This window comes from Pagrus pagrus (assembly GCF_965226575.1).
Source record: "Pagrus pagrus genome assembly, chromosome: 21".
Lineage (NCBI taxonomy): Eukaryota > Metazoa > Chordata > Actinopteri > Spariformes > Sparidae > Pagrus > Pagrus pagrus.
In genome coordinates this window covers 2,599,175-2,623,701 of record NC_140208.1, presented here as the reverse complement: position 1 = coordinate 2,623,701, position 24,527 = coordinate 2,599,175, and the positions used below count along the sequence as shown (strand labels likewise).

Here is a 24,527-nt window from a genome sequence, read left to right as displayed (position 1 = left end):
ACAGGAAATCATGCATGATGGTGATGAATATCAGTCAAACAGGCCCCTTGTTTACAATGCTTTAATACTGTTAAATACTGTCTTCTAAGGGCTCACCACCTCTCACCAATATCTGTGTCCTGAATTATATCAGCACACTCAAAAATGAAGCAGATTGCTAACATTTCTAAATGTCTTTAAACACTAGATCCATCACAACAGTTGAGTCTTTGGTGTAATGAGCTTTACAGTCTCATGTGGCGACTAGCTGTTCTTTAATCTATTTCTCTTCACTCAACATCATGTCTTTTATCTTAAAAAAAAAAATCAATACAGTGTATTTTTAAAACTGTGGGAAGAAGGAAAAAGACTGAAGAAACACTAATGGATCATTTTGTGTTTCTCACAGTCCACATCTCCCACTCTGTGATGTCTGATGGAGGCCAAATGGACTAATGTGCTTGAAAATAGCATTCTGCTATTTTTGATGTCATTACATGTGGACTTCAGTGAGAAGTCAGCTTGACACTGTACTAAGTGGGTCCTCACACAGCTTACTGCTGCCCTCTGAAAGGATCGTCCAGAGGGCTTTATTTACCAAACACGTGTTATTCTACCTTTGAGCTATTATATCTAAGAGGGGAGAGCTATGTAATTATGATATAGTAAATAATAAGAACCACAAGTAAATAGGAGATTCTGGGTTTATACATACATCCAGAAGTACTGGTTTGACACTGGTCAGTCTTTTCTCTGTCATACTTAGTCAGAAATACTCACCTGATATGGATGACATATTTCATCTCTACCAAAGTTGGTTAAACTGACGCAAAAACATAGTTTTTCACCAGTTTGCTTTTATTGTAGCTTATACTGTATTTTTATATGAAACTGTCCTCATTCAGCAATATGTGTAAATCTTGCAGCCTCTTTACTTCACAGCTCCTGAATTTAGTCGAGCCTGTTACTCTTTCTAAAGTTTATGAGGTGTGACGTGAAGCTGTTGTTTTTAAAAAGCCCATGGAAGAGATTTATTGATGCATTACCAGTCAGCAAAAGGTACATTTCTCTCATTTGCTGAAATGCAAAAACAGTCTTTAACCATTTTTTTTTACTGTCAGTCGCATAGCAACGGCATTCTCACAACTCGAACCACCTGAACGTCAAAAATAATGACTTCCACGTTGAAACTAGAACCTAAGCATGCTTCACTTGAAGGTAGCAATTCACAGCTCAGATGTTTCAGCAGACTCACGCAGCTGCTCTGCTGAAACTGATGAGCCTTCATACTTGTTGCAGGCTCCAGCAATACAGGATGTTGATCAGTCCTTATTGTTTGAACATGCATGTACGGGGAGATTTACTAGGAGGAGATTCATCAACACGGTGTGGTCCTAAACTCCCAATATCTTACCTGATGATTTACATTTTCAGGAGAGAAATGTGACTCATCACGCTTGTTTTTGTCGCAGGCACAGGCAGGCTTCTCTTTCAGTTTCCAATGACTTGGTTTTAATCCTGAGATCTCCTCCTTTGACCTCTTTCTTTTTTGCCAGAAGCACGGCTGTACTGCTTCTTAAGTTGTTCCTTTGGCACTCAAATATTCAGCACCTGGCTAGATTTTGACCCACAAAGACCACAGGGCTGTAACTTGAATCTTTGTCAGGTGTGTATGTGCGCATGTCTGTGTGTTGTCGTCTTGGTAATTGGTGATTGTCCCAGTTTGTGTGCTATTGCCGACCTCCGGCCTCTGTCCTTAAGTTTACCTCTGAACCTTCAATAGCCAGCAGCCTGAGCCAGTCTCTGGCACCCACCTACTGAGCTTTCCTGCCAGTGTCCCCTTGGATGTTTGTTGTTTGTGATGGCACCAAGTGGATAACTTTGCTCGTAATCTGCCTAATTAACCTCGGTCAAGGAGGTTGTGCTTTTGGTTCTGTCTTTTCTCTGTATTTTTACAACTTGGTATTTGTAATACATGCAAAACGGAAGAGGTGATTATATTTCGTCTGGATCCAATAATTTCTGTTATCTTTTGACTTATCTGAAATAAGAACATATGAAGGAACCTTAATGTCTTTTATCATTTCATGTTGAGGGTGACGTTTATGGGGATGAATAGAGAACGCTGCACCCTCTACATCTTCACACTTCATTGAGAGCTGGGAGTTCAATTAATTGCTTTCATGGATGACAAATTGCTGTATTGTTCCTCTTATCCTTTGTAACCATCTGTGCCCGTGCCATCCAATAATACATCTGAGCTGCATGCCCTCCAAGCCGAAATGGCGAGGGTAATGAGCGAGGAGAGAGGGGAGGAGAAGGAGAAAAAATGGACAGGCGGTAGAAAGAAAGAAAGAAAGAAAGAAAGAAAGAAAGAAAGAAGGAAAAGTGATTTCTCTCATCCAATCCTTGATCTTTTAAGACCACTTGTTGCGTTGCATAAGAGGCAGGGAATCCTATTGCAAGGACCTGTGTGTGTGTGTGTGTGTGTGTGTGTGTGTGTGTGTGTGTGTGTGTGTGTGTGTGTGTGTGTGTGTGTGTGTGTGTGTGTGTGCAGGTGCACATGTGAGCGTCTGAGTCGGAGTTACAGCGACACTCGTCTGACTGTACTGATCTGGAATTGGTTTGCCACAGCCAGACGTCTTACGTAACGTCAGGTGAAGAGCAGACTTTGCTATCAAGCACCCTGTATCAGGTACACCGTGATCCAACACACGGCTCCGATCATGGAGAGCCCCTGAAACGGGATATACAGTAGCATTGTTGGGGTGCAGAGAGGGCAGCTCTGAGGTTTTCTATCAGATAACCAGCCGCAATTGTGCCCGTTGGACTTTCCAAAGCTTCGGTTGCGTTTCTGAAAGAGCAGCTTGAAAGGTTGCCCCGTAAAGGTCACCGCTTAGACCTGATTGCTTTCTTTCTGTGATCTTGATCCTTTGTTCTTTGCCGTATTATTAACGTAGCACACAGATGTCAGTGTTAAACGACTCTACGTTATGTCATCGCGAAACCTAAAGAGGAGAAATGTAAAGGAGAATGGTGAAATGTATGCAGAGAGGGCCCAGCTGTCGACACACATGCACACACTCCCCTGTACTTCCATACTTGTGAGGACCCTCATTGACATAATGCATTCTTTAGCCCTTTACCCAAACCCTAACCACCACAGCTAAACGCCTGACCCTGAACCTAACCTCGTTTTCACCTAACCTTTAAAACCTCCAAGCAGTCCTTTGACGTTGTGAGGGCCGACAAAAACATTACAAAAAATGTCTGCACTCAATACACACACACACACACACACACACACACACACAGTATGTGTGAGATAAGCCATTCTTTCAGGAATATTCAATAATCCTTACTAGCACATTATTATTTGGTTTTGTTTGACCGTTTACCATTTAGAAAGATATAAAACAAGTAGAAGTAGTGTTGTCAAATATATTGATTTATCAATACATATTGATTATGAATATTTGACACACCAGTACCAGAGTTTTAATCATAAACAAAAGTTTTAGACAGATTTAAACTTTGACCTGATGATGGTAATAGATAGGTAGAGATTTCCTGGGTTTAATGGCAATCCTGGTATTAGCTGTTTGGACACTTCACTAAGTGTCAACCTCATATTGGTGCTGCAGGAAAAGTCAGAGAATCACCAGACTCAGTAGGATTTTTCCTCTGGGGACCCAACCAAATAGATTTTTCACATTGTGACATGGGGGCATTTTTTGCTATTTTGTCACCTTCACGTCCTTCTGATGTCAATAACCAGGTGTAGTTTCATGCAGATCTAGATCCAGATGGAGATTTATTAAATTAAGTATATTCTTGCAATAGAATAGAAGAGCCTTTGTGGCACATTTATGATGATCCCCAGTTACATCCAAAATTCACTAAGCAGTTGAAACATGCTTTAAAGGCAACAGCAAACATCACATGAGATGACGGTTAAATAAAAATGGTGTCTCTGGGGACAAACAACATACGTAGCTGGACATGCACACGGATAAAAGCCCTTCACTTAATCTCTCCAATACATACACGGTCAACCCCTATGAGCTGGATGAATAAGGCTGCAACCTCTTGACCTTTGAAACCAGAAACAATAAAGACAGACACAAATGTAAGCAATAAAACATGACACCAGTGTGCAGGGTGCTTTGACGTGTTCTGGTCCTATCGCTCTGATTCAGACCTCGTCTCCACCTGCTGTCTTCACCTCTCTCTCCTCTGTTCGGCTTTCTTCTGTCTTACTAGTCTTCATTTATAGCTGCATATTCTCTTAAGTGACTTTTCACATTCTTGTTTGTTACAGTGTTAAAATGTTAAACTAGATTTTTCTTCAGTTTCTCTCCAGTCTTAGCTGTTGCTGTGAGCAGTAAGACCTGATGGTTTGTGAAAACACTTAATTTTACTTCTAATTTTGCTTCACGCTTTATGACGCTATATCACGTTATTACACGGTCAGTGGCGGCCATTGAACCTTTATGTGATTGAGATTTCCAATTGCTCTTTTGTCATTTTATTAGTGATCCGAGACACCATTTAGTTGTAATGAAACCAGTGCCTATAAAAGCGGTTGATGTCTACACGACTGCTGACTTTTGTTAGCCGTCTTGGCAGCATTTGCCACTTGGCATACAATAGTGGAGCAAGTCAGGGAGAACCAACCAGGGCAGGCTGACTTTTGAAACAGTACCACATCCAGGCTTTGAATTATGGATCCGCGGTGGGAGCTAGCAGTGCTATAATCAGCAAGATGGCCAACCAAGTCAACCCTGCTGCTTTAACAACCAGAACAGCAGGTCCTGTTGATTAGAAAACCCATCAGCCAAGGAAGGCGCTGGGCAAGGGTGCTTCATCGCACCCCGTTGCTTTTTATGGCAGTTAGATAACTCCATCACACTAATTGGTTTCATGTCGCTGCATAAGCAAGCTGTTGTTTTGACTTTGGCTGATCCTTGTGAGGATATGAATATTTTAGGAGTCTCTTTTTTTTCATCGCCAGTGTGTAAATTCACGCTCCAACCATTTGTTTTGTCAACCCCCCAGGGTCACCTTAAATTGAGCCAAGCCCTGCATCCAAAAAAGAAAAGTGCATGTAGCATGTGATGTCCATTGTGAAAAGGGACAGCATGAATAAAACTGTTAAAAATGACACCACGTTTACAGAGGCTGTCGACCAGGAAATTGCTTTCCTTTTCAGCGGTTGATGCCGTTCTTCTTCAGGCTTGTGTCAAAATTGACGTCTCCTTTATTGGCGGCCATGAATTAGTTGGGGAATAAAGGGTGATTGGTCCCAGTAGAAAGAGAAACAAGACGCAATTTCGACCCCGTTGGAAAATCTGACCTGGACATCACTCACGTTATGTTATTAAACTGGACCATAGTTGAGAGATTTCTTTGTCTGATAATAATCTTACCTTTGAAAGTTCATTACTTCTTTCCTTTAAGTGGCTGAAGGGTCAGACAGAACTAACCACCATTGTGGATGTTTAGAAATCAAGCTGAGGACTCGCACTATTTGTATCTGTCTAGTTTAAACTGTCAAATGATAATCAATCAAAATAATTATCAGCCATGACTAACTAACGATCAACAATAAGAGGTAAGAGAAACAGATCGTGAGCAAAAAGACAAATTGATTGCTTTTAAATGACTTTTCGAATTAGAGTCGCAGCCATTGTGCCAGTGATTAATTATTATTGTCATAGTTGCAGCTCGCCCGCTACTTTGTTCTCCAACAGCGGCACCAGAACCAGTCAGACATTTCTATTAATCTTATCAGGTTCTATGTTTGCTGTATTGTGCCAGTTGTGTTTGCAGAGTGGTTGCTGTGCAGCTGCCCACTGACTCACACAGTCCAGTTTCAAGCCTGTTGAATTCATGATTTAGGTGCAACAAGTAAAGAGAGCTGAGTCGTTCAGCTCCTCTGGAGGCTGATTCTGACGATTCCAGCAGCCCGATGACTAAGTGCCAGTTTGATCAGCTGATCTTTGTGTTCAACGGTTCCTGCTTGGATCCTGCTGTGTGACATGGTTTGTCAGTCCATGTAGAAATGACTCATAGGCTTTATCCAAACATAGAAATGACTTGGTAGTATGTGCTGCGTGAAGCATATGACATAACTAAAGACCAAGAATGAGGGCTGCCACAACCATTATCTTTATTTTCAATAATCTACCAAGTGTTTTCTCAGTTTACAGCCTTAAATGATCAAGGAGACCAGTAACCAATACCTGGAACTGATATACCTTTGCAGTAAAAATGTAAATCTTAGTTATATTCCTTCACACTAAGTACAATTTTCTCAAGTACTGTACTTAAGTACAATTTTGAGATTTTATTTTATCGCAATCCGACACAAAAAACAGCAATAAAAACAATCAGAAAAATGCTCAAGATCATCCCCGTTAATCATTCAGGCAGGTAATTGGTCTTTTTCTAATCAAAATAGTGTAGATCTACTAATTGATTAATCGACTAATCATTGCAACTCTAAGAACTGTTGACCTCTGGATGATGAAATCTTCATCACATAAAAGTGTTGAAATCAGTTCTTCTCATGTTGGTTTGAACATCGTTTCACCATCAAACTGTGCTACCGTCAGTGCAAACACACGGATCGTGAGAGCTGCCTCTACCTGAATGTTATTGTAAAAAACCAACAGACGACTCTCTCATGCACACTGCGTGGGAGTGTTCTGGCCTCAGCTCTTGTGGTCAGTCATGCCAGTTGCCACCCTGCCTGCACAGACTTGCTGGTTGCAGAGGACATGAAATGCTGCTCTCTTAGTTGCTATGTGTATATGAGTACATGTTTCCACGCAACAGCGCGAGAGATTTAATGGTTTCCATGAGACTGCCACGATTCCACATGCTCCTTAACCTGTTCTGTAAACTAGACGTCAACACTCTGCAGCTAAGATTGACCTGTTCTTCACCTGAGTCTTTTGTTGCTCAGAAGCCTCTTAATTGAACCCAGAGGACAGTTTTCTGAGAAGGGCACCTATGTTGGCAAAGTATAAAGTCATTATTGGCAGCAAAACCCTGAGGCACATGCCCAGAAACCCCGTCTTATGTTGCCACACAGCGTACTGTCATCAGAGCCAGCACCTTACAGTCTTATCAGGAGACCTTAAGAAAATTAGCGGTATAGAATCTGCCAGAGCAGCAGCTGCTGTGTGTGCATGTTCACAGGTGGAGCTGTGGAAGGTAACTCAAGAAACACAGATGACAGACGGGACAAGAGGTGTTATCAACACCCCTGGCCTTTAATGATTTTCCCAAGTGCACGCACACCAACAAAATGTGCATGGATGCACACACTATTTGATACCTGCTATACTGTACATGCAATTATGTAAGAGCGTTGTTACGCGCTCATCAGCTTTCTCAAGGAACACAATTACATTCACACGCACACACCATGCACATAGTAACAGCTGTTCACACTACGCTGGCTAAATTATCTCCCTGCTTTAGCCTTTCATCGACAAACTGTGCTCTGCGCTCACGAGGCCTGCTACTGAAGATTATTTTCATTATCAATTAATCTGCTGATAATTTTAGCCCAATGTGATGACTTGAAATAGTTTTTTTTGTCCATCCAACCGTCCAAAACCCAAAGACTCTTCTTTTACTATCAAAAATTGGCAAAAAAGCAGCAATTTTTAAGAAGCTGGAACCACGTCTGACAATTGTGCTGGAAAAATGACTGAAATTATTAATTGATTTTCAAAATAATTAGCAAATTAATTTCTGTGAAAACACCTTTGTCACACTTTAGTGTGAACAAGGACATTAAAACTTTCCCAAAGAGAAGATTGACACAGTTATTCAGTTGTGTTGAATGTAGTAATCAATAATTTTGTTCTGTTGCCTTCAGCTCTGTTGTGCAGATCTTTCATTGATCTGTATTTATGTTTATGTATTCAGATGTGTTTGCTTTGATACTGTCTGATCCATAATCACATCACTGCTTTATACTCACGCAGTTATCTGAAAACAAAAACACAAGAATGAGACAGAAAAGGCTAAATTATGTCTTGTGCTATATTGAAACACGATATAAGACCTCAGGCAGAGTGGGAGGGGATGGAGAATAGGTGATGCTGGTTGTGATTCATATTTTTGTTTTTTGCCAACTTGGCTTGTGAATATTTATGTTCATATCAATTATTGATGATTAAGGAGATGATTGTTAATGTTTCTGCAAACCACTGATACATTCACATTTATACGTGTCATACATACCATATATTCATTTCTACTAAATGTGCCGTAACACATCCGCATTACATGTTTATGACCAGACTTTCATATCACATGGTGGAGGGGGTGGTGCTGGAGTAGCAGACTAGAAGAGTCAAGCCAGTGACCACAGTTTGAAAACATTTGTAAGTGTGACACCGCTGGATATTTTAAAGGGGAACGATCAAAGTAGACAAGAATGCAAGCCTGCTGCCGATCCTTATCCTCTTAATTATCTCAACATTAATCCTCATCACTCCGTCTCTGCCATTTTATGACAAGCTTTTCACTTTTTTCTTCTTCTGACCATACACAAACTGGTTCTGAAGGTCACCAGATTGGCCAAGATTAAGTGGCTTAAGTGCCTCTGATACTAAGAGGAGGACTCCCTTGTTCACATTATCTTTCCTGTGAAATGCGATCAGAACTCGTACGTCATTAGAGCTGGAAGCCGCAAAGAAAAGTTAGAGGAGAAGCAGGAAGTAAAGAGGATGTGGAGAAAGAAGAGGAGAGAGCGTAGCATCACCTGCTACACATGCTACCCTCTTCTCACGTGTTGTCCTTGTGTCGTTGTGCATGTGCATGCTGTGAAAAGATGTATTCTTCTAGAAAAAAAATGTAAAAGACGTTATGACCGCAGTAAAGGAGTTAACTCCAAGGACAAACAAGTAGCGGTGTTGCAGACATTTCTCCCGCCTCTCCGTCTTTCCTCCAGCTCCCCATCTCTGCTCTTGAATTTCAATCGAGAGGCTTCAAAGTGAGCAGCTCAGTGGTTGAGGGGGTCATCAAACGAGCCGGGTGCTTCAGCGTTACAGCCCTCGGAGGACTCTCCAGGTCCGAACGGAGCTGATCAGCTGAAAAACCTGGCAAACTCCCAGCTGCCCCAGGGTGGTACCTGTAATGAGCTTGAGGTTCCTGTGTGCTCTCCTGTTTTCTTTATTATTATTGACTCTGCCAAGTGCACAGTGGAGCTGCAGTTAATTACTTTACTCTCAGAAACGGTTAATCAATTCAGTCATTTTCCGAGCAAAAATGTCCAATACCTGCTTCTTCAATGTGATCTGCTGCTTGTCTTTGTCCTTTATGACAGTAAATGAAGAGTATTTGGGTTTTGACCTGTTGGTTGGACAAATGAAGCAATTTGGGTTCTTTAAAATTTGCGATGAGCATTTTTCAAAATGTTTGGACATATTATCGACTCAACAATTCATCACATAATCGTAAAAAGAATCAGCAGATTAAAAATTTGTGGAAAAAATTGTTAGTTTAAACATTTGCAAAGCATGTGATACCAGCCCACGATAGTGTGCAGGGAATAATTTTCCTTCAGCTGTCAACAACCTGTCAAGCTGTTTGCACCCACTCACTGATTTGTCAGGACATTATAATATTTTTTGTCTGATGTTGTGTTGCACCGTCTCCTTAAATGTTCTTTTGGAGAGCTGTGATTACTGATGATTGTGGTTCTGGCTTAGGCTCAGTTGGAACAATGATACATCTCCATCTCCTTCTGTATTCATACATTCATTCTACTGTTCTGTAGAAAAAACACCTGTTCACTCTCCTACAGATGCCACAGTGTGAATGTCCTTGACGTGTGGGCTGATGGTTTGGCTTTATGTCCTATAAGCAGGATTCACAGTATAGCAGATGGCTTGAGTGGATTCCCATTTGCATAGATGCATACGTACTATGAAATGTCCTCGATCTGAACAGGGGCTGTTTTTGTCAGTGAGTCGTACATTGGAGACGACAGCTTCCACTGACATTTCTGACAATTAATAATTCAGCCAAGGAGCTTCTGTTTTCACTTACGTCTGTTAGTTTTTTTGTTGGTGGGTTTGTCAGCAGGCTGACACAAAAACTACTGAACAGATTTCCACGAAATTTGGACGGAGGATGGACCTCGACCTAGAAAAGACCCCATTAAGTTTTGGTGCAGATCAGGATAGAGAGGGGAATAATGCATGGAAAAAGATCAGGCCTTTTTAGGTAGCTGGTATCTATGAGTGAGTACATTTTTGATGCGGCTCCGGGTCCCTTTTAGTCTCAAGCCCTGTCCACCGGACTCAGTTAAACTGTACAGTAGATCTGTGATTCCCAATCACATGTACCTGATTGTGGAGTAGCTCACCTTCTTGGTAAGTTGATGATTTGGCCCACGTTTTATCATTTTAGGAGAAAAATAACCACGTAAAAAGGATTACAAATTTGTGCGAGGCTGATCTTGGGTGTCTTGATTACTCGTTAACTTCTAGCTACAACAACCTGACTGCACAGAACATGTCCTCCACAAACCCAAGTCTGTTCAGGTCTGTCCTCATCACAACCCACTTCAATTAAGAGTGTGTGAAAGCTCGTCAAGTATGCAGAGTCGAAACAGATGCTTGAAATGTCCACTGAACATAAACTTCAGTAAACTACTGAAGAAAAAACAAATATTGTCTTGTATTATGACAGTAACATCCACAATAACATGAGCTCATCTGATCAAGCTGTGCAGGGACATTAAACAAACAATGTTGGGAATCATTGCAGTAGATAAACCTGCCAGAAGCTGTCAGCTGTGAATGTCTGGTTTAAATTTCCTTGATGTACACCAAAGTGTTTTCAACAGAAACAGACATCTGCAGCAGAGAGCCATCTGCATCCTCTGTTAGCCAGCCCTGACAGCTGACGCTCCAGTTGTCCTTGCTTTTTGTCATTACTCTTTTGCAGCTTTGCATAACACACAACAATAATAAGAGTAAACAATAGCAGTAGCTCCTGTGACTCCGTTGAGGAGGTAATTCCAGTAATATTCATTTTCACATTTTCAAGCTGGACCTGGACTCGTTGACTCCAGGGCACATTTGCTCATTAGCCAAACTTTCCACAGTGATTGACAGGAGACGCATCATCATGTTAATTGGCTGCTCAGATGTCAGAACAGGCTTGGAGATGTAACACCCACTCATATCGTGTGCCTCTTTTTTTCCTCTTTCCTGTCTTTGCCCTCCTCCTCATCATTAGATGGTGGTTCTGATGGACCCCATGGAGGACCCAGACGACATCCTGCGTGCCAACCGCTCCAGGGAGAAGACTTACATGTTTGATGTGGCGTTCGACTACTTAGCCAGTCAGGTCGGTCAAGAGTGAAAGTTAAAATGAAACAAAAACTTAATGAAACGAATGTGGCTTTCGTGTTTCGAGCACTTGAACCCTCTAAGTTTAATTTCTTCTTCATGTGCAGGAGGAGGTGTATCGAGCTACAACCAAAGGGCTGATCGAAGGCCTCATATCCGGCTACAATGCCACCGTGTTTGCCTACGGACCCACAGGTTTGTGTGTGTGTGTGTGTGTGTGTGTGTGTGTGTGTGTGTGTGTGTGTGTGTGTGTGTGTCTCAACGACGCACATGTGTTAGCTTCTCTGGTGCATAATCTCTCTCTGAGTCAGTACACTCCAAAAAGGTGAGGCCTCTTACTTGCATCTGTTTTGGTTTTTAATTCGAGTGCAGGTCTGATTAGAAAATGACGAATGCTTTACCTCCCACGTATCCTGTGGGTAGCGACAGATTGTCAAAGAATAGTCGAGCACCATTTCCCCATCAAGTTATCCATCTGTCTCACTGACTTCTTCTGCCTTCTGTGCGTCCATCTGTCTCAGAGATTCACAGCTCTTTGTCTCCTCTTGTAGACAAGTAAACAGGGGTTTTAGAGTGTGTTTGTGTTTGCTTTCCCCGTGTGGTCAGGTCAGCCAAGGACAAATTAAGACGGCACATCCTGAACCTTTTGCCATAAGGACATCGTAAACACTTAGCACCTTCCATACGGTGGTTTGGTTTAGACTACAGTTTTTACTTTGGTGGGATCTTAAAAACCGCATGAATAAGCTTTTTTGTCTTTGGAGCCACAGATTTACACCTTATTATCACCTTATTCTGTTGTTGTTGAAATGGATTAAAAGCACATTTACACATAGCTGCAAAATGCTCCAATATTTCCACCAGCCAGGTGCTAACTTTGTCTGTCTGGTTTGGTGCTGACCAGGTAGCATTAGTAGGTGTGCCAGAGCTTTTATTGCTCACAACAGCTGCGTCTGAAAACAGGTGATGGTGATGAGAGCAGTGAGAAAGAGCCAGAACAGTGAAGTTACACATTTACAACCAAAACAAGGAGCTGAAAGACACTAAGACACCTTTTACATTATACACAGTCATTTATCCACTGTTTATAGTATATGAAATATTGATGAGGGCAGCTTGGAAACTGGCTTAAATTTGCCACAAGCCACTAGCTTTTTTTCTAAGAACAAATCAAAAAGTCTTATGTTTAAAAGTTAATCACATAGAAGTGTTGAATTCTTCTTTTTTTTTTTTTTTTAAAAAGTCTAAAAAGCTGCTGGTGTTTCATGTTAACTAAGGGGGTAAACACATGAGCATCATAAGCTGTTTTTCTTAAATGTTGTGTTCTGTCTTCAGGTTGTGGGAAGACGTACACCATGCTCGGGACTGACAAGGAGCCAGGAATCTACGTTCGAACGCTGAACGACTTGTTCCGTGCCATCGAGGAGACCAGTGACGACATGCTGTACAGCGTATCTATGTCCTACCTGGAGGTCAGCATTGCACCTTCCATAACTTGTCTCCAGACGTTCGGGCCATTCTTCTGTGAAGTCGAGTTGTTCAAAGAGTTCTTCTGATTTCTCCACATTTGAATCGCCTTTATCCATCTCTGTTTCTATCAACGTCACAATTAGAAGTGCTTCTTTCGCCGTCATCTGTTCACACTGATAAGATCTGAGGTTGTTAGCTAATGCCAAATGCAGGCAGATACTGCTGGTGTAGCTTTACTAAAGTCTGGCATTCGTTTCACGTCTGAGATGAGCTGAGCAGGCGTCCTCATCCTCCGCCCTGTAGACACAGATCACCAGTTATTTCCACACTGTGTGTTTCTTTGATATCTCATCTCGCTGTCTTTAATAGGTCTTCTTTAAAGCACTTTGAATTTCCTTTTGAAAGGTGCTGCTTTGCCTTGTTAAAGTAAACCTTGAAATTAAAGAACGCGTCTTTCTTTACAATCATTTTTGGAAACAGCGGTCGTACAGTCGGCCTCAGAACAATCATTAAAACCATCGGCTGGAGTTTTTTTTCCACTAACTGACTCATTGATTTGCCATATTGTGTTATTAGTGGAGGCAATTAGTGTCAGACACGTGTCTGAAAAGCAAAGTGCAGCAGTGATTTCACCCCTTTATCGTGTTACTAATTTCTCCTGTCTCCTGTCTTCTACTGCGTCTGCTTTTTTATGTATTTTCTGTCTGTTTTCAGGCAAATTATCAGGGGCTGAATACTGCAGGGACACACTTTCTTAGTTTATATTCGAAGTACATATAATGATACATAATGGTAACCTATTATGTTGTATCTCCTCGGTATCCTTGGGAGAGACTATTGACAAAATATTGAAAAAATATAAGATGAAGCGAGACAGGGTGACTGAAAACTTTAAATCGCTCAGACTTTGTGGCATGAATGGAGACTTATTAAAGAAGGAAGGCAGGAATTATATGACCAGACCGTCGCTCGAAATTAGTTTGAAGACCAAGGACGTTTGTCTTTCTTACATCTCATTAAGCGGTAATTCAAGAGCGCTGTAGCTTGGACTAGATGTACAAACAATGTCAAACACCAATGGTTTCGTTGTACAGAAGCCCACAGTACTGTTAGATAGGGCTTTAAAATAATATCGCAATATTTTTAGGCTGTATCGTGGTTCACAATATATATCTTGATATTTTGCTTTTACTTGAAAGAACTTCAGAAATGTTCGGACTGGCCACAGAATCCAATATCATGATATTATTAAACACATGACAAGATATCAACATTGCAACAACATTGTAGGAACAACTGTTGGTACTTTCACAAAATATGAACTCAACGGGATTTTGATAAATAATCATCAGTGGGTATTAAGTATTAGAACAAGTAGAAGAGTTCAGAAAATGTCATAACTTGAAATGTAGCATTTTTTAAAACCAGGAAAGACATCACGATATAACGATAAGGCAAGGCAAAGTTATGAAAAGCTCTATATATGAATTTAATGTTTTATTATTATTGATTTGTCTGAGTGATGATCTCAGCCTTTGTCCCTGGAGGATGGACGGACCACAGATAAGACGGCAGGCTGTTCGCCCGCTGGCCGTGCTTCTAATCCTCAGTACTGAGAAGCATGTACAGCTCATACTGTGTGTTTAATGACAAAGCCCTTAATACAGTAGCATCGGATAGAAACCGGTTCATTTGAGTCTGATAGCAGTCACACTGCTGTGACTCATATTCCTATTTAAAGAGGTAAATATTGTTCTTCTTGACTTTGGACAATTTTAAATCAGTAATGATTTTCTAGCGTATATGATATTTATAGCTCGGAGTGAGGCTGTCCTTTAAAAAGCCTTTTCAAGTTACACTTCTGTTTATACTTCTCGCCTTCCACATAGCAGAGACTCCTTTTTTTAAACAGAGGAAATAATATAGAAATCTTATAAAATGTGAACCGTGGAAATTGCCTGCCACATTCAGAATGTGTTTTGTGATTTCAAGTGCACAATGTGTCTATTATACTTTTGCTCCTTGAAATCATTCTGCAAAAGACGGCAGTGTGAGAACGAAGGAGATGAGTCAGATTTGTTCCATAATGTTCGGCTGTCGGGGTGGAAAGGACGAGAGCGTGCGAACAGGGGAGAAGAGAAAAGGGTTGGGAATTAAAGAAAAGAAAGGGACAAAGGCAGATGATGAATATGACCTTGTATAAAAAGATCAAACATGAAAAGAGCATTAAAAATGAAAATGGCAGAGTGGCACCAAATGTTGCCTGCTGAGAGGATGGTTTGCATCAGACACTGAAATAACATTGTGTGTTTTTTCGGTGCCAAAAGCTGTCATTATGTTCAATGATTGACAATGTTATTGAGGCTTAGCACTTTAGTGGCACTGTTGGTGGGTGGAAGTGAAAATGTTCCTATTAAAATGCCAATCATTGAGTCTGGATGTTCTCTGACCTATATCGAACTCCTGACACGAGGCTACGGGAGTGTTTGCTGTTTCCAGGGAGCAATCTGTTGCCGCAAAGAGGTGAAACGCCATTTTACAGCCTCACGGAGCGACGTGCACACATCTGCTGCTTTTCTTGTACAAACCACGTTTTCTTTCACACGCGCAATCTCTAAAACACACGTGCAGAAACGCATACAGGGAAAGCTAATAAATATACATAAAAAATAACCTTCAGCTATTCTTTACCACTCACATGTGCGCAGCGCTCGCTCCACATTTATTTCTCAATGGCAGGAGACACCGTTGTAGCTTCTGTGCATGTTAGCATGCGCATATGTGCTCAAAGCCCCATTGTGCCTAAGTGCAGCGCCAAAGAGCCACAAGCATGACTTATTCTTGGTCTTGTTCAAACCAGTACAGATGGAAAAACTAATAGAGCAAACATTAAACTGTCAGTGTCAGTAAAAGCATCCTGCTTTCAGAGTTGGTAGCTGGGGTCGGCTTGACAAATAAAAACTCTTTCCAGCTCCAACCTCCCAGTGGTTTGTCATCCAGTGGTCACTTTCCAGGATGTCACTTCCTGCGCTGACCTTTTAAGTGGGTTTAGCTGCTTTTGCTGCATCATCAGTGTCAGTCCAGAGAAATCACCGGAGTTTTTCTCTTTGTGAAAGAGGAGCACTGACACCGGCTGATGACAGCCCGCCACCCAGCAAGCTGTGGTTTCTAAATGACAAGTTGCTGAAAATATAGCACTTGATGTTTTTGTACCAGGTTTGGGTTTGTGTTTGTGTTGGAGGCCTGAAAGACTGAATGGAGCCTTTTAAATGGACATTAACAGCCTCCCAGTTGATTCATTTTACTTTAATTCAATGGAACATAACTTAAAGAAGTCAAGCAGATACATAGACTTTACATTTCTGACTTGTGCTGTATTTAACTATGCTTCACTGAGACACATCTCTACTTCGTTAATTTTTATTGCAAGTGCGTTCAGCTGACGATTTTATATTTCTATGTGTGTCTCTTTAGATCTACAATGAGATGATCCGGGACCTGCTGAACCCGTCCTCGGGCTTCTTGGACCTGAGAGAAGACGCTAAAGGAGTGATTCAGGTCGCAGGCATCACAGAGGTGTCAACCATCAACGCACAAGAGGTCAGACAAGCGTCCTAACCATGCATGACATGACTTCTTATTAAATTTAATCACAACTTTAACTAGACCAAGAACTCTGGCTGTGCGTTTTCAGATCATGGAGTTGCTGATGAAAGGCAACAAGCAGCGCACCCAGGAGCCCACAGCGGCCAATCAGACGTCGTCTCGCTCCCACGCTGTGCTGCAGGTGGCTGTGAAGCAGCAGAGCCGGAGTCGCGATGTCCTGCAGGAGGTCCGCTTCGCACGCCTCTTCATGATCGACCTCGCCGGCTCTGAGCGAGCAGCACAGGTGTGTGTGTATAAATACTCAGTCAGGAGGTGTTTAAATGTCTGAAATGATGTTTCATTAGTAGCGGTGCAGGTTGTCGGTTTATGTGGTTTTCTAAATGGCTGCTTTCACTTTTCTCAACTACTTTTCTGCCAAATTAAAGTTGAAATACTTGGCTAATGTGCCAGTTACATACACTGCTTCCTGTATTATACATTACACATGTATATCCTCCAAACTACAAGCGTCTGCTTTGTGAGTGTGTCTAGACTCGACAGCAGTCTGCTCACTGGGGATGCTTGGCAGTGTGTCTTTACAACAGTCCGGAGGATTATGGATCCCGTAAATCTCAGGAGACGTTAATAAAAGCCTCTTTATATCTGCCATTATGGCCCATGATGCAGTTCATTAAAGTAACAAACTGTACAAACAGTTTACCCAAAATGTCGGATGATGATTATGACATTATGTAACCATCATGCTGTAGATTGTCCTCTTCTCTCTCTGTGTGTTCAGTAATATTATTATCTCAGAACATGGTTATATATTAAATTGTTTATTTTAAGTGATTAATATTTGATTGATTTTACGACATGTAGATTAGCTGCTCTGTTGAGAGTACTGTCTGTGATGTCACACAGAGCAGGGCTGAACTATCAGACAGGAAGTGAACACTCACCATCTGTGCGCCGGTTCATTTTCTGAGTTAAATTACTGCTTTGACCTTTTCTTTGTTACCAGTCGAGTGAGGATGTTGTAAAGAATTTGTTCAGATCGTCGTCGGCAGTTTCTCAGGTTGAGTCTGCTCTTGTCTGTCAGATGAATGGCTCGTCATTGTCGCCTTTTTTAACACTTCAGCGTCCTTCCACACCGCAAGAACAACATGCAAATGGTCACTGAGTGAGAGCACTTATTTACCGTGGAGACTGTTTGAAGGTTCACACCTGTACTAATGACGAATAGCACATATGGCCTCCATTAGTAATTGAGCAGAACAGGGAGTTGTTTGTCACTCGAGACCACAGGGAGCATTTTCCTGCCTCCAAAGACGAGGAGTGCATGTGGTTAGTAAAGGTTGATTTAGTTCAGCCAAGTATTATTAGACCAAACGTAGGAGACGATGCCATCTCCTGGGCAAGAGTGGAAACAGCCAAGAGTCTGTAGGTCCAGCAGAGGGGATGCACTCCGGGTTTAAAGCCCTCAAAATGTTGGTTTTAATTATAAGTATTGCTCTGTAATGTTAAATATTCATGTCTAAATAGGCAAGAATAAATGAACCAATCAATACATTTTATTTAAGTGCAGAATTACCATGCAGCATGGTCCCAAAACAGGATAACGCTCACAGTAAACAAATAGAATAATACAAATTAAGATAAAATAAACACATAAAACATATCAAACTTATGGGGATGTTTGAAAATAAATAATAAATAAAGGAGGTTTAATTAGATTTGACTGACATCGACCAGACAACCCAAAATCTGCGTAAAATGGTGCCACATTCTGATTGGTTCATGGAAATATGTGGCATCACCTTTTCCTATCTAAGCCCGAAGGCCGAACTCGAATGAAATACAGAAATCCCTCGACTGAAATAACTGACATCGTTTGAACTCTATCAGAAAATATCGTGTTCGCTTTCAGAGCCTTTAACACTCTGACCGTGTAATTACAGCGTCCAGCTGTGTGGGTTTGTTGCATATCCTCCAGCTCTTATTACCCTCGTTTCCTATCAGCTGTCTTCTGCTCTAATTATATGATGAAGTGAAATTAATAAATAATGCTAACACCTATCTGTCTGCCCCTCTGTTAGACTCAGAATAGGGGTCAGCGGTTGAAAGAGGGCGCCCACATCAACCGCTCCCTCCTGGCTTTGGGCAACTGCATCAACGCCCTGAGTGACAAGAACGGCACCAAGTACGTCAACTACAGAGACAGCAAGTTGACCCGACTACTGAAGGTACAGCAGTTAAAGACTCTACAAGAGACCAGCTCCACTGAATCTGTTATAAATACTGTACTGTCATTCTGATGTTATTTATGTTTTCTATTTTCTTCTGATGTCTTTGATTGACAGGACTCGCTGGGCGGGAACAGCCGAACAGTCATGATAGCCCACATCAGCCCCGCCTCTGTGGCTTTTGAGGAGTCTCGTAACACGCTGACGTACGCTGACCGTGCCAAAAGCATTCGAACACGGGTGAGCTCAGGACACGATATCTTTATCCTTAACTGCAGTTATATCTATGTGAGAAAGAGTCGACAGGACAAACTTATTACTACCAGATCTGTTGCCATTGAAGCAGATCCAGTTACTGTAATAGTGTTTACTTCCTCATCTCTGTGGGCTCCAGGTAAAGAAGAACCTGATAAACGTGTCATACCACATCGCCCAGTACACCAACATCATCTCAGACCTGCGCAGCGAGATCCAGCGGCTCAAGAAGAAGATCGCAGATCAGGCGAGCCGCCAGCTCAGCTCAGACCGGGCAGACATCCGCCATGTCCAGGGTAAAGTCTTGTCCAGACTCCACCACAGGAAGCACATCTGCCAAAAGAAGCTGTTTCCTCATATTTGTAATTCACACTAACTTTCTCTCCTCTCTGCTCACCAGCGGAGGTCCAGGCCCACTCCAGCCACCAGAGTCGGGCAGAGATGGACCAGTTGAGGGAGCAGCTCCTGGATGCCTTTCGCCAACAGATGGAGATCAGGAGAAGCCTGATGGAGCTGGAAAACAGCAACATGGAGATCCAGATCGACACCTCCAAACACCTGCTAACCATTGCAGAGTCAGTGTTGATGATTTATGTCTGTTTACTCCAACTGTAAATTATAAACCTGATGATGTTTAAATGTTGCTGGAGGTTTACATGTATTTTTTGTCTCCCAGCTGGGAGCAGGAGCGGAGTAGACGCAGGAGGAAGTGGCGAGCTGAAAGGAGGAAGGAAAGTGTCAACAAGGACGAAAGCGAGAAGGACTCTGACTCTCCCGAGTCTCCTCCGGACAGCACAGAGACCCAAGAGGTGGCGGTGGCCCGAGAAACCCTGGTCACACTCATGACTGAACAGAAGAAGATCCAGAAACAGAAGGTGGGTTTCTTGATCTATGTTTTAAAACTAAGAAATGGTTTGTTCACACATCATTAACTGTTCTATTCCCGCTTATCTTCAAGGCGTTGCTCGAGCGCAGATTCTTGGAGCTTCGGGATCGGGCGCGGCGCCTGGAGGAGCTGCTGCCCAGACGGGTGAGCTCAGAGGAGCAGCGGGAGGTCCTGTGCCTCCTCTGTAAGGTCCACGAGCTGGAGATCGAGAACGCGGAGATGCAGTCGCACGCGCTGCTCAAGGACAACGTCATCCGGCAGAAAAACTTTGTGGTGCAGCGCTTCGAGCAGCACAGACACCTGTGTGATGAGATCATACAGCAGCAGAGACAGTTCATTGATGGTGAGCATCAGCACTAAGACAAATGGCTCTATTTAATATCTGTTGTTTGGTTAACTGCTCTTACACAAGTCTGGTTTTGAGCAGCAAAACTGTGTTAAATAGATTAGTCGATCAATAGAGGCCTCATCAGATTGCAAACGGGTGTAAAGGTCTGTCAGTGATGCAGAGTCAGTACGTCTGCACTCAGTTCATCGACACCTTGAGACGTCTGCCACCCACACAAGGGTTCTGTTTGTTGATCACAGCACAGCTTTTAACACAATTCTACTGTCCAGGCTGTGTGATAAAGTCCTCCCGAGAGTCCAAATGTCCCTGGCTGACTGGATCTTGGACTGCTTGCAGGGGAGGAAGCAGGTGGTCAGATTTAATAGCAGGCTCTTAAGTGTGATCATGAACACTGGCGTCCCACAGGGATGTGATTCGCCTCCACTGTTAAACTCATTTTACACAAATAACTCCCCATCTGTTACATTGGGACGATCATACCGCTCCCTAACATTTAAACACAAGTAGACATAGTTGACCAGTCTAAAAGAAAATCTAATGAATTATCTGTGTGCGTTGTGTTCCAGACCACAGTCTGCTGGTGCCTCCACACCTCCAGGAGCTGTATGACATGTACATGAGGGAGCTGGATGAGAGGAAACTGGACAGAGCCATGGCCCTGGATAAAGTGACCACCAGGCACACCATCAAGGTAGCTCCTGCACGACAAACTCAAACAAAGCATTAAAAATGTGAAGATATTAATAAGGTCTGTGTGATTAATATTAACGCTCTCTTTTCCAGGAGGGCTCTCTACCCAAGATCACCCTGCCCGGTCAGGCTCGTGACAACATGCAGGACATGGACTCAGACCAGGAGAGTGTGCGCAACATGTGCGCTGATAACAGGCGAGGCCAAGCCAAAATCCGCAGACACACTCTGCCGCCGATTCTGCCCGAGCCTGAGCTGTAAGAGGACGTCTTGTTTCAACGTTTCCCGTTTAGAATTAACAAAGGACTGCATTTACAGTCATTTCTCTCTCTCTTTCCCCGTGTCAGGGATAATAACAGAGTTTTTAAGAACAGCCCTCACGCCAGGCAGATGAAAAACTCGGCTGTAATGACGCCACCTCCCATCCACATTAACGGGAAGGGCAACAGAGAGGTGAGGACAATTCTAATAGGCTTGGTTTATTCCAGTTCAATAGCTATCCTTGAGAGGTGCGCCACGCTGTGAATGAATAATGTCTCGTCCGTTTTTTCCATTTCACTTCAGGCGATGTGGGTTCCTCTTTGAATTAAACTCACATTTCCCTCTGATAGAACATTTTCATTGTCATCCCACGCAGCTCCATAAAAGAAACTCGAACAGCAGCTGTAATAGTTATTCACTCTCAGCTCGTGCATTCTGGGTTTTTTACCCCAGCAGAGTTACATCTTTGTTCGAGGCTTCAAATAATATTACCTCCATCTGATCGTCTTGCTGTGAAAATGCATCAGGAGTGACTCATGCACGAGATGAAATAAGAGTTACGAGTGCGAGAAACCAAAATGCCCCATTCAAAGTGTAGTTTTGGAGAGAGACACAGAGGTGATTAAGATGGCACTGACATCAGTGAATGTCTGATCATCGTGTGGCACTCTGCATCTCATGTTCACAGCTGCAGCCGCTGCTTCCTGAGAGCTCTCTGAGCTACAGCCATCTCAGCCACAGTGTCAGCAGCCACCTGGACTCATCGCCCGAGAGCAGCGAGGCCGGCGCTGATATCCCTCTGTCACGAACTGGTAAGATGTTCAAACGAGTGTGTATGATTTATGACTATTTTCATAAAAAACAAAAGTAACGCTTCTAATGTGTTGCTCCCAACACTTTAAACCTGGACCTTCCCAGGATTGTATCTATTTGCAGACAAGTAGATACTAGAGGATAAAGAGAATGAGTAAAGTAAAAACAGAAAGCATCTCCTCCGTCTCCACAGAGCGGCAGCAGATCCTCAGGGGGGTCCAGAACATCGTAGTGAAAGCAGCCCGTCGTCGCTCCAAAGCCCTGGAGGTGGATGCCCTGCGGTTACCCCCTCCCCCGTCTCCCCTGGACCCCACGAAGCAGAAGAGCAGCCTCTCTTTGAGCGAGGCGCCCCCCAGAGGTTTGCCAATGCGGCGCGGCAGGCAGCCGAGCCCCGAGCTCAGACACGCCACCTCGGACGACAACCTGTCCAGCAGCACGGGCGAGGGGCCCGGCCTGCAGGTGACCTGGACGCGGCCGCGTTACCGCCAGGTCGCCACCAAGAACCAAACGCCGCGCGATGTGGACTTCGAGGCTCGCCGCAAGAAGAGGCGCTCACGGTCTTTTGAGGTCACTGGTCAAGCAGTGAGTATTATAGCCTCATAGTAGAAGTATCACAGGCCTCTTTTTGTCTTTTTTATTATAATGGGAATTTGTTGAAATAACAAATATTGTAAAATTCTTGGTGCTTCCTCTGAAATTAGAATAAATGCAGTTAAACATCGAATAGTAAGACATGACAACACTGGCATTGACTTGCCCTTTAGCCTGTTTTATCCTGATGTTATCCTGGTGTCACATGATATGTTTGTGATCCACGAACCCCCAAAACAGTTCACACAGGACTGAGCAGCAGCTTATTAGACCGTTGTTTGGTTTTGGAGACATTTTGTCTCATAATTTCTTCATCTTGTCGCTCACAGCTGCCACAAACCAAGACAACCACGGCTCAGAGGTTCCGCCCTCTGGACAGCACATCAGACCCCCACCTCCACAATAACGCCCTCCCCCAGGCTCCCATGCTCCGGCCCCAGTACAGAGGGGTCCCTCCTCTCGCCAAAGTCAGGGCCCCCCACAGCATCCAGCAAACAGGTGAGATCACTCTCACTGCCGATGTAGACTGACACTCCTCTTTAATAATCTTTTTATTGAGCTTTATTTGTCCTTTCCTGTCCTTCTACACGCTCCAATGCAGAGTCCTCCACAGCCCACATGAATAACCTGAAGCGGGGGCCCCAGCTGCGGCAGCCCCAGCCCCTCCTCTACATCACCACCACAGGCACCGGGGGCCAGCGCACACGCAGACACTGAGCCCTCACCCACATCTGTCCTCAACACCAGCACTAATAAACCACACCAGCTGAGCCTGGAGGGGAATCCTCTCCTCTAACTGAGCACCAAACCCAAACCCACCCCATTAACATGAACAGTTCACCTCTCAGTGACACATTAAGCAAGGCCATGAGGCAGTATGAGGGAGAGCGACCAGACAGCAGCTGGACGCCTCCACACAGGCCTCCTCTGTGCCTCGTCGTGGGCACTGAGCGCCGGCGCCGGCGGGCTCTGAGACCCGCAGACGCCAAAGATCACCAGACGTGTTCTGTTCTGTCACGTGTTTCCACGTTAGCTTGCTGTCGTGCTGGATTATGTGTCGGGATGGCGTCGAGCTCACTGTGAATGCAACACCGTACTAATGTTTGTGCATTATGAGTATATACCGTTTGGTAATTTGTCCGTGGTTGTTATGGAGACCAGAAACTGAAACATCAAGCTAATGGGGATGTTTGTGGGGCTCAACCTTACAGTAACAATGTAAACAAAGGATGTAGAAGCTGAGGCGACGTTGCTCTAATGGCAATGTAAAAGATGCATGAGGAGAGGACGGCCTACTGTCGAACTGTTTCAGCATCCGTTTTTCTTGTAGTGATGTTGTTTCGGTTGAATGGCACACTAATACTTGCATAAAAAACCTTGATGATCTTCATTGTTGTGCACTTCTGTCCTCTCACGCCCCGGGTCTCTGCCTTCTCTTACCCAAACGTGACTGTTAAATGTCACGTCTGTCTGTGTAGATGTATAGAACCACAAGTTGCTTTTTTTCCAGGTTAGTCGGCTGTTTTTAATGAATTATTTAACTGTTGCCTTTTTTTTTTTTTTCTTGTACGTTGTTGTCATTGACATTGTTTTCATAATTACTACTTTCTATGCTTTATTTTGTACAACAACATTTTTTTTTTTATTTGTACCCAAATAAATTAAACGAGGCAAGTGAAGAGGGGATTATTCTCTGGTGTCAGTTCATTTTTTCATCCTTGGAAACTTGATTGGGATCAGATGTGACGGACAAACGAATGGATCAGGGTTTAAATCAACAGGAGTGAATGTTCTGAACTGTCCACTAGATGGAGCACAGTGGCCTCCTCTGGACAGAAGAAAGCTACAGTGCGCCATCTGGTGGAAACTCTTCTGAATGACAACACATTTCTCCTGAAAGAGAAACTTGAGGAGCTAAATATCACATTTATAATTCAAGGGATCTTACTCATTTCAAGATTTCTTGCATTTATTGTTTCACATATTTTATAAGCAGCAAGTTTTCTGTACTTTTTCCA

At 43.1% G+C, this 24,527-nt stretch overlaps 1 protein-coding gene across 1 annotated transcript in view; it reads left to right on the top strand.

Annotated features, from left to right (window-relative positions):
* The window catches only part of kif19 (kinesin family member 19), a 33,959-nt gene extending 9,764 nt beyond the window's left edge, over positions 1-24,195 (top strand). The window contains exons 3-20 of the mRNA XM_084343201.1: positions 11,251-11,361; positions 11,471-11,558; positions 12,699-12,835; positions 16,308-16,433; positions 16,528-16,722; positions 18,518-18,664; positions 18,782-18,904; positions 19,059-19,215; positions 19,320-19,494; positions 19,596-19,794; positions 19,878-20,148; positions 20,721-20,845; positions 20,938-21,101; positions 21,192-21,297; positions 21,794-21,917; positions 22,112-22,500; positions 22,839-23,007; positions 23,111-24,195. Coding sequence (XP_084199327.1) covers positions 11,251-11,361; positions 11,471-11,558; positions 12,699-12,835; positions 16,308-16,433; positions 16,528-16,722; positions 18,518-18,664; positions 18,782-18,904; positions 19,059-19,215; positions 19,320-19,494; positions 19,596-19,794; positions 19,878-20,148; positions 20,721-20,845; positions 20,938-21,101; positions 21,192-21,297; positions 21,794-21,917; positions 22,112-22,500; positions 22,839-23,007; positions 23,111-23,226 — 2,922 coding nt within the window. The 3' untranslated portion in view covers positions 23,227-24,195. The remainder of the gene's footprint in view (positions 1-11,250; positions 11,362-11,470; positions 11,559-12,698; positions 12,836-16,307; positions 16,434-16,527; positions 16,723-18,517; positions 18,665-18,781; positions 18,905-19,058; positions 19,216-19,319; positions 19,495-19,595; positions 19,795-19,877; positions 20,149-20,720; positions 20,846-20,937; positions 21,102-21,191; positions 21,298-21,793; positions 21,918-22,111; positions 22,501-22,838; positions 23,008-23,110) is intronic.
* Positions 24,196-24,527: the final 332 nt, after the last annotated feature.